This window comes from Triticum aestivum, chromosome 4A, assembly GCF_018294505.1.
Source record: "Triticum aestivum cultivar Chinese Spring chromosome 4A, IWGSC CS RefSeq v2.1, whole genome shotgun sequence".
In the NCBI taxonomy this organism is placed as follows: domain Eukaryota; kingdom Viridiplantae; phylum Streptophyta; class Magnoliopsida; order Poales; family Poaceae; genus Triticum; species Triticum aestivum.
In genome coordinates this window covers 580,198,218-580,208,588 of record NC_057803.1, presented here as the reverse complement: position 1 = coordinate 580,208,588, position 10,371 = coordinate 580,198,218, and the positions used below count along the sequence as shown (strand labels likewise).

Here is a 10,371-nt window from a genome sequence, read left to right as displayed (position 1 = left end):
GACGATCTTGATGTTCTACCGTCGCAGGGCTTCGCCTAAGCACCGCTACAATATTATCGAGGATTATGGTGGAGGGGGGCACCGCACACGGCTAAGAGATCAATGATCAATTGTTGTGTCTATGGGTGCCCCTGCCCCGTATATAAAGGAGTGGAGGAGGGGGCCGGGCAAGGAGGGTGGCGCGCCCTAAGGGGGAGTCCAACTCCCACAGGGAGTAGGACTCCCTTTTTTCCTATTAGGAGTAGGAGAGGGAAGGAAGAGGAAGGAGGAAGGAAGGAAAGGGGGGGGGGCGGCCCCCTCCCAATTCGGATTGGGCTTGGGGAGGGGGCGCCCCCTCCCTTGATCCTTTCCCCTCCTTTCCACTAAGGCCCAATAAGGCCCATATACCTCCCGGGGGGTTCCGATAACCTCCCGGTGATCCGGTATTGTCCCAATCTCACCCGGAACCTTTCCGGTGTCCAAATATAGTCGTCCAATATATCGATCTTTATGTCTCGACCATTTCGAGACTCCTCGTCAAGTCCGTGATCACATCCGGGACTCCGAACAACCTTTGGTACATCAAAATATATAAACTCATAATGAAACTGTCACCGTAACGTTAAGCGTGCGGACCCTATGGGTTCGAGAACAATGTAGACATGACCGAGACACATCTCCGGTCAATAACCAACAGCGGAACCTGGATGCTCATATTGGCTCCTACATATTCTACGAAGATCTTTATCGGTCAGACCGCATAACAACATACATTTGTTCCCTTTGTCATCGGTATGTTACTTGCTCGAGATTCGATCGTCGGTATCTCAATACCTAGTTCAATCTCGTTACCGGCAAGTCTCTTTACTCGTTCTATAATACATCATCTTGCAACTAACTTATTAGTTGCATTGCTTGCAAGGCTTAAGTGATGTGCAATACCGAGAGGGCCCAGAGATACCTCTCCGACAATTGGAGTGACAAATCCTAATCTCGAAATACGCCAACCCATCATATACCTTTGGAGACACCTGTAGAGCACCTTTATAATCACCCAGTTACGTTGTGACGTTTGGTAGCACACAAAGTGTTCCTCCGATAAACGGGAGTTGCATAATCTCATAGTCATAGGAACATGTACAAGCCATGAAGAAAGCAATAGCAACATACTAAACGATCGGATGCTAAGCTAATGGAATGGGTCATGTCAATCACATCATTCTCCTAATGATGTGATCTCGTTAATCAAATGACAACTCATATCTATGGTTAGAAAACATAACCATCTTTGATTAACGAGCTAGTCAAGTAGAGGCATACTAGTGACACTTTGTTTGTTTATGTATTCACACAAGTATTATGTTTCCGGTTAATACAAATTTCTAGCATGAATAATAAACATTTATCATGATATAAGGAAATAAATAATAACTTTATTATTGCCTCTAGGGCATATTTCCTTCAAAATTATAGGACTTTTCAGCGTTCGAATCACACCAGGGGAGTTCCCGAGGGTCCCACAAGCTTAGGTGGCGCGTCAAGGGGGGCCTTGAGCTTCTGGCCCCCCGTGCACCTTCTGGTCCTTCCCCGAAGCTTCCTGGGTACCTTCTTGTCCATAAAAAATCACCGTAAATTTTTATGGCGTTTGGACTTCGTTTTGTATGGGTTTTTTTGAAACAAATAAATAGACAACAAAATAAAAACTTGGCACTATGTTAATAGGTTAGTCCATTAAAATCATATAAAAGTGCACCAAAACCATATACAATTATTGTAAACATGACACGAATACTTCATAAATTATAGATATGTTGGAGACGTGTCAGGTAAATGGTAAAAAAATATGAAGTGCGGATGCTAGAATAGTGCATAAGTTTGATCAATGATAATTGTATTCACTTTTTCTATCATCATAAATAACGGCTCTTTCTTATAAATCTCATCATGATAAAATAGCAATCAATTCACATGTTATGGTTTAAACAATGCACTCCATTGAAACTTAACAACTTATGTTCTTAGTCACCAAACAATAACTAATCATATTATTTTCAAAAAATTCTAAGTAAGATCTCCATATACTCAATTATTATATAGCCTTCTATGATTAATAGTACTCAAAGCATATTTTTAGAACAAACAACATCCATCAAACCCAGAGAAAGATAGGAGCTTAATGTTTCGTCTCCCAACTTACTTATCATCGAGATAATTGCCAACAAAAATAATTCATGATCAAATATATTTGACTGGATATATGTGCCTGGATCTTTCACACCACACAATGTTTGCCAAGTGGAGAATAACTGAGGTTGGAATAAGAAGTTGACTCAACATGAAAAGTAAATAGATATGTCTTTCGCAGAGGGAAGCATGGATTTGCTAATGTGCTAGAGTTCATTGCTTAAAACGAGATAGTTTCATTTGAGAGGTGTAGTTTTCCTGTCAACGGTTTAACGACAAAGTTTTCAATATCTTTCATGTTAAACACATTAATGGCGGTTCCCATGCAATTTTTTTTATTTCCCCTCCACCATGCTAACACAAACCATGGCTAGCCGAATCCACATATGCTTGCCAACTTTCAACTTTCTAGGGGGGGGGGTATTTTCATAAATAATTCAAGAATGTGCTCCTTTTAACTAGCCTCCCTCAAATTTGACGAGTGAATAAACTCTCGTCGATGAGTAAAACACACTTAGCATGGAAGATATTGACTACCCTATCGCTCCATGAGCGGTTCGGGTACACAAAACAAATGTTCATTTGAAGATTTTAGAGGTGACACATGCAAATTTACTTGGAATGACAGTGAAATACCATATATAGATAGGTATGATGGACACTCATAGAAGAAATTTGGCTCAAGGATTTTGGATGCACAAGCAGTATTTCTGCTTAGTACATAGTTTTTGGCTAGCAAAATATTATAGGCAAGCACCACATGTTGGAGGATTCATAACAATATAATTTGTATGCAAATATAACCAAACATAACTCATTACGTTGTCTTTCTTCTTCAACTTCAACTTATTTGATCAAGTTTGAAAATAATTAATAAGTATTCACAATCATAAAAGATGCCCAAGATAGTATATTTGTATGTGAAGAGTAGGAACCATGGCGACGACAACGGTGCCTTGCCATACGAGGGGGGAGACAAGCTATTGTCGAGCAGAAGGGCCTCACCAGCCCCGAAGGGATACACGAAGAATGACGATGACGATAAGGATGTCGAATTCGATGTCTCGCCATATGATGGGGCGCACAAGCATGGATCGAGCAGAAGGGCGGCACCAGGCCGGAACCAAGGAGGAAGACGACCTGTTGCCGTACGAAGAGGCACACAAGCATGTGACCTCAAAAAAAAAAGCAGAAGGGCAACCCCATCCTAGAGGAGATTCACTCATGTTAGAGGAGAATAGGCAGTAGTTATACACAATCGATGTTTTTTCTTGTACCAGACCGTATAGCGTATACTTTAGCTGAGCACAAGTCACAAAATAATAGCGATTTTGGAAAATTACTTTTCCTTTTGGAATTTAGAAACGGCACAGACAGCCTCATGTATAACTCTTGACAGGTGCAAGAAAATCAAGTTAAATACTTCCTCTGTTTTTTAACTCTGCATATAAATTTGGTCTTAGATCAAACTTTATAAAGTTTTGATCGAAGTATGACCAAGATTATAGGAAAATTTACTAACATTCATAATATCTTTTTTTGCGGGATAACATTCATAATATCAAACCAATATCATTAGGTGCATCAAGGAATTAATTTTCATATTATACATGTTTAGTATTGTAGTAGATGTTGATATTTTTCAATATAAACTTGGTCGAACTTTATGAAGTTTGACTTGAGACGAATCAAACCAATATCATTAGGTGCATCAAGGAATTAATTTTCATATTATACATGTTTAGTATTGTAGTAGATGTTGATATTTTTCAATATAAATTTGGTCGAACTTTATGAAGTTTGACTTGAGACGAATCTTATATACAGCAGAGTAAAAAGATACCAGAGGGAGTACAGCTGTTCTTGGCGAGGTTTACTTTGTCACCTTTTGGGTACCCCAGCGATGGCCATGGCGTGACAATTGACAAATCTACTCCACTTTGTTTCCTCTACATGTCCTGTACGAGGGAAGCAAAACTTCTCTTCTGACACACACTGGACGCCTAAGATTGCATCTCCAGCTTATGATTGTATCAGACACAGGCGCATACAACATTACATAACGTTAAAATTCTTCGGACATAACAGCGAACATTATCATGTCCCGGAGACGTCAGGCAAGGAAATTGGAAGGAGATTCACCTCCATATTTAAAACTGTGCTGCAAAAGCTACAAAACCTCGATGTTACAAACCGTCTCCATCTAGCTTTATTCTGTGAGAGTAAAACAGAGGCACACACATTTTTGGACACTATAAAAGACACCACCGCCATGTCTAAATGACTCGAGTCACAAACGCCTATCAAGTCAGGCACATCAGTCCGGAGCCTCAGATCGCCTCCCTGATGACAAGGTTGATGCCGAAGGACGCCGTGCAGAGGATCAGCCCGATGATCGCCAAGAAGTTGAGCCCCCTGCAGAGTTCACCAAAGCGAAAAGGAAATCACCAAGATCAGAATCACTTCTATAAGAGGATGACTTAAACATGGACAACAAGGATATGAAATTCGTCGATGCTAATGCAATTCAGGCTCATCGATGCGTTATTCGGCGTCATAAGCTGCAAATTTGGTTCAAGTCAACCATTTTTCATACTCAATCCAGAGCTCACGACTTTGCTCCTCGTTATCGTTTATAAAACCTAAAACCGGGGTGGTTGACATAGGACAGAAGCTTAGGTAGGATTTTATTTATTTTTGACCCTGAGAAGCTTAGGTAGGATTGCAGCATCACATCCAATTAACAATGTCCTACTTTGCAATGCAATGTGAATGAATCTCACCTACCAACCAAGGCCTTCCTTCACCTGCAGCAATGGCCCGTGTCAATTCAGAAAAAAGACGTGCAGTGCAGGCAAGCAGTAGTGGGGTGCTAGCTAGCTGTTAGCTGCTGGGGCCTCAGCCAAAATTGGGAATGAAGAATTGGAGACAAAAGGCATCTCTCTGTGCGTATGCAGGAGGTTGAAGAAACACTTCAAAGCCACTCCAGGTCGTCGGTGAGAATCAATGGAGCCCCGCTCATTATGAGCACACCTTTGACATGGCTTGGTTAGTGGAGCAATACCAAGTTGAGACCTGCTCTGCCCGCTCACCTTATTAATGAGTTGAGTGTGGTTGACTAATACTGTGCCATCCTATTAATGAAATCAAATGGCTTGTAGTATAGTAATTCCTAGGACTGAGAATTTCCTAAGAAACTAGCAGTAAAACATGCTGGAAATCAAGGGGATCTCTCCCCAAGGATTTGATTTGGATGCCATTATCATCTGAATCATCTGCAGAGTTGTTCATCGCTGAGCAGAGCAAAAGGCAAACGTACCCAAGCTTGAGGCGGTTGTCCGGGACGCCGGTGGCGTAGCCCTTGAAGTAGAAGAACCTGGCGACTGTGTAGAGGACCCCCAGCGCGGCGGCGACCACCGGGTGCTGCAGGCCACCGAGCAGCACCGTGACGAAGAAGAGCGGCATCATCTCCAGCGAGTTCTGGTGCCCCCTCTGCAATCCCACAGCACAAACCCACAAGAATTCAGTCAGTCAACTCGCTCAAATAGCACACACGAAATCAGCAGGACAGAGCAGGGCAGGGAGGGAATCTGGCCGGCGGCGGCGGACCTGGACGCAGTTGAAGCGCTTGGCGTCCTTGTTCTCCGACTCGATGGCGTACAGCGTGGGGTAGAACACCTTGTACCTGAAACAAGCGGCAGGATCGCCGAAGCTCCATGAAACTCTCCAAGAATCAGATCAAGAAGCAGAGCGCGGGGCAGAGGCGGCGGGGAATCGTACTTCTTGCGGGCGGCGCCGACCTGGAAGCTCATCCAGAAGTTGAGGAAGGCGTAGGCCACCACGGTGAGCACCACGTAGCCGTACTCCTTGGTCAGCTCCACCAACACCGCCATCGTCGTCGACCTTCTTCTTCTTCTTCTCTGGAGTTTCTCTGGATTTTCTTCCTTCCTTCCTTGGAAACGAGATTGGATGGGAATTGGGGATGGAGCGGAGGTCTGTCTTATAGAGAGAGAGTGGAGGGCTCTAGAGAGGTCTCAGAATAAGTTCCTGCCCTCCGGCCCAAGAAAGCCTCGACCGATTCGCTCCCTCGGGCCCATCTCGGCCACGCCACCCACCCAATGGGCCAGCGAGCCCGTACTCCTAATTACTTTCCCTTTTTCCCCGTTCTGTCCCTAACTTTTTCCAGCGAGGCATTGGAGATATTCCAGACGCCTTTTTTGGATAAAAATATTTCCAGACGATAGATAGTAAGTATTGAGTGCTTACTATAATTTGGAATGAACGCGTTTAATTGTTTTTAGAATTTTCATGTTCGATTTGACCTGGAGAGAGCTTTACCTGGCGTCACGCGTGACGTCTCCCTGGACGTCGCCATTGGTATCATCGACGTGCGTGCTCTCATCCTATGTAGGCGAGCATCTCCCCCTTCTCCTCCTCGACCTCATCCATGTAAGCGAGCATCTCCCCCTTCTCCATGGCGTGCTCCACCTCCATCTCATACCGACGACGGCATTTGGCATCCGACTCCGAGCAAAGGGAATCGAGGATGGTCTGGCAGACCCGTGTCCCCCACATCCTGCTCGCACTCCTCCTCAACCTCATCCTTCTCCTCCAAGTCCTCCTTCGGATCCACTGCATCCGGAGGTAGCCCCACGACGATCCGAGCTTCTCACCTTGCCCTGATCTGCTCAAGGAGCTGCAGCCAGCACTCCGACGTTAGATATGAGTAGCCCTCCAGAGCGTCGCCACGCGACGCCATCGGTCCAATGGAGGAGACGAGCTTCGGTCTGCCCGCTCTCGGAGTGTTTTCCTGTGCGACCCCAACGTCAGTCCGACGTGACAAACGCGCCCGGGCGCTCCTTATCTGCCCCATATTCAGGCTGGATATGAGGGGGGCCGATCAACCCATGCGTTTAAGGCCCGTTTGAGGAGGCCGTCTGTGTCGCATTTTTATGGCCGGTTAGTGATCGGAACGTTCGCCCGAGCGTTTGAGGCGGATTTGAGGCGTCCGGGTGTAAATGCTCCTAGGAGTGCATCACATCTCCAGGTCTGAATAACCAAGAGGTCATCAACAAGGTCAAGCCGGCCTCAACAGAAGAGCGGTGACAAGTCGCGTCGGTGGCTCGTTCCGTCGACGGTAGTGGTCATTCGATGGTCTCGAAATCTTGTTATAATTTTCATTATGTTTGAGATGCTTTGTATTTTTATGAATTCTGATAATAGATGTGGATCCTTTTTGTAAAAAGTGTGCTTTCCAATGAACACGAGGACTAAGATGGGTCACTGAAAATGCTTAAAAGGAAGGGATCATCGTCATCGTAGGAGAGAGGCATGAACTTACCATCACCAGAAATACTAAGAACATAGTATTAGCAAAATAAAATAAAATTAAATAATAAGAACAAACACATTTTGCCTGACATGCAGATACTCCCTCCTTCCATCTATATAGGGCCTAATGTATTTTTTAAGACCGCCTTTGACTATTGACAAGATTAATAGTACATGACATTGCACAATATGAAAATTATATCATTGAAAGCTGAATCTCTCTCTTACACACACAATCCCCTTATCACCTACTACTTATATAAAAACGTAAGGGCAACTTCAATGTAGATCATCAAATCGCTCTAGATGTTTGGATCTGATGGTTTGAATATTTTTGCCATCTAAAGACGATCATAAAAAATGTCTAGAAGTGGAACCAAACGCAAGGGGGTTTTCGAGCATTCGGACCTGCGTCACATCAGAATCCGACACGCCCGGCCCACCCGGAGCCCACACACTTGGATATTTCTACCATTGTTTCGACGCCAAAGCATGTCCTTTCCCACAACCTCCGCCTTGATCGCCACTTCCCCACCGTTTCAGTCTGTTCCACCCTCGCCATGGAGCCATTGCAAGAGAACCCGATGAAGACGCTCGTCGTCCCGCCGGAGTCCGAGGACTCGAACGTGGTGGCCGCCCGCAAGGCCATGTCCCCGGAACGCAACGCCCACCGCCACACAGCAAAGAAGCAGGCAGGCGCGCGTCGACGACTGACCAACGCGAACCTCGCCCAACAAAGCACACCACCACCCTTGTGCCACCCGGGCAATAGACGGTGCAGTCGTCCCAACTATAGACGCCCTACTACTAGGCCTCCCAGCACCTCGGTCATCAACAATCACCGCAACAATGCTCATCCTCTCTCACCTTCGGCCATCGAGTCCCGTTCACCATCAACCTCAACACTAACTATGTCTTCACGGTGTTGCAGTCGCCGGGGCTTGTCTAGTCGCGGATGCCGACCATGGACCGTTGGCGTTGGTGCCCGGTCATCGTTTACCGCAATGCCTCATCGAAGCGGGACAATGAGGCGATGAGATCAAGGCTGTTTCGGAGGACTACAAAATGTTGTTCGTGAAGACGTCGGACTTGGAGTCCGATGCGGAGCAGATTGTTCAAGCCTACTTATGAGCATATTGAAGCGCTTCGCGCAAACGGAGGATGTCAAATCAACCAAGAATGAGGTCTTTGCCAAGAAAAAGGTCATTGGCATGAACATCCAAAGTGACAATCTTTGAGATCGATTGGATGTAAATATTTATTGAACATGCGGTGTTTTTTGGTTGTCATTGTATACTTTTACCACTATTAAACGTATGATTAAATTTGACATGCAGAAAAGGAAATCGCTGGCAGGTAGTTCAGGGCGTGGAAAACTGGAAAGTGAGTGAACGATCGACCGAGCTGTTCGTAATAAATCATAGAAATGGAAGACTACTCTGCATCCGCTGTTTAGTCATATTGTCTGATATCCTTGTTCTTCAGATGTGCAGCAGGTAGCGGAGTTAGAACTGACTTTTAATTTGGTCTTTCTCATTGCCGGTTCAGCCGTTTACATCAGCAAAATCATCCAGCAGTGTAGAACTGCAACCAGCCGGCCAGAGTGTGCATCACATTTTCAGGTCTAGCGGTGGATCACCAACCACTGCGTGCTTTCTGATGAACACGACGACTAAACGAGTCACTGAAAATGCATAAAAGGGAGGAAAAAATTGTCGTCGTCGTAGGCAGAGACATGAACTTGAACTTCCCATTCATCACAAATAATAAGAACGAACACAATCCGTCAGAGTCAACACAGCACACGAAGATAGTCGTCAAACACTCGCACAAAGTCCCATTATCACCCACAGCTAGCTAGAACTGCAAACCAAACCAACCCTCATGGCGACCAAATGCAACAGAGGAGAGCCTAACTTTTCTTGAGCTTGATAAACATGGCGGTGCAGGCGGTCAGGCGGCGTTGACGACCATCTTCATCCCGAAGTTGCAGTGGTAGAAGCGGGTGCACATGAAGCGGTTGGCGCCCCTGGCCAGCGTGACGGCGTCGTTGCCGGACTCGTAGGTCCTCGACCCCGCCGGCGTGGTGCACCCGTTGTACCCGTCCTCGCCCACCGCCACCACGTTGTGCATCAGCGGGTTGTACTTGAACACTGCGCGACCGCGCCCAGGAAAGAAGAGAACCGTCAGAAACCTTCGGCGCAGACCAGAACGCAAGATGTGTGCGTTAGGTTTTCACTTACCGAGGACGTCGCCGGCACGGAACTGCTTCCCGTTGGGCCAGCTCCCGCTGCTGAGGGACCAGCCGCCGACGTCGCCGACGTAGTAGGTGGCCGCGCTGGCGACGCCCACGCAGCAGCACGCGACGGCGAGCGCCGCGGCGGCGACGGCGACGGCGCCTCGCCTTGCACCGCCTCTTCCCCCGGCCATCTCGCTAGCCACCAGCCGGAGCGCTTTCACCTCAAAGGAACTGGTGAGTGGCGATGCAGGCGAAGCAGGGCGCTCACAAATGAAGGTGGCGATGCTGTGAAGTAGAGCCAGCGGCAGCGAGCTGAAGGTGAAGGGAAGGGGAGCGTGGCGCAGCTGGCCGGTGGCAGGGCAGGCCGCCTCGGGGCGCGGGAGCGCAGTACAATCAATGCTCGTAGCGTGGCGTCGCAGGAGGCCGCGCAGTGTATGGCTTCAATGCGGCATAGGACGCGAGCCCGTGATCGCACCAGGACCGGTCAGCTACATGCACGGACAAGTGTAACATTCATGGCATCGATGCCGGCCTACTGCTGTTTGCCGAATTCCGTATTCAAAGAGCCGACCAAACGCTAGACGACCGAGCTAGCGACGAACAGGGCCGCGCATTAGCTAGTTTTACTGTAGTGCTTT

At 46.9% G+C, this 10,371-nt stretch overlaps 2 protein-coding genes across 2 annotated transcripts; both read right to left on the bottom strand.

Moving 5' to 3' along the window:
- Positions 1 to 4,285: 4,285 nt before the first annotated feature.
- Positions 4,286 to 6,176, bottom strand: LOC123087123 (microsomal glutathione S-transferase 3). Its single transcript, XM_044509031.1, has 4 exons — positions 5,944 to 6,176; positions 5,773 to 5,848; positions 5,483 to 5,655; positions 4,286 to 4,578 (listed from the first exon to the last, which is right to left on the bottom strand). The coding sequence occupies exons 1-4, from the start codon at positions 6,054 to 6,056 to the stop codon at positions 4,494 to 4,496; spliced, it is 447 nt and encodes a 148-aa protein (XP_044364966.1). The 5' UTR covers positions 6,057 to 6,176; the 3' UTR covers positions 4,286 to 4,493.
- A 3,050-nt stretch (positions 6,177 to 9,226) lies between these two features.
- Positions 9,227 to 10,109, bottom strand: LOC123082367 (basic blue protein). The gene is made up of 2 exons (XM_044504712.1): positions 9,738 to 10,109; positions 9,227 to 9,647 (listed from the first exon to the last, which is right to left on the bottom strand). The coding sequence occupies exons 1-2, from the start codon at positions 9,922 to 9,924 to the stop codon at positions 9,448 to 9,450; spliced, it is 387 nt and encodes a 128-aa protein (XP_044360647.1). The 5' UTR covers positions 9,925 to 10,109; the 3' UTR covers positions 9,227 to 9,447.
- Positions 10,110 to 10,371: the final 262 nt, after the last annotated feature.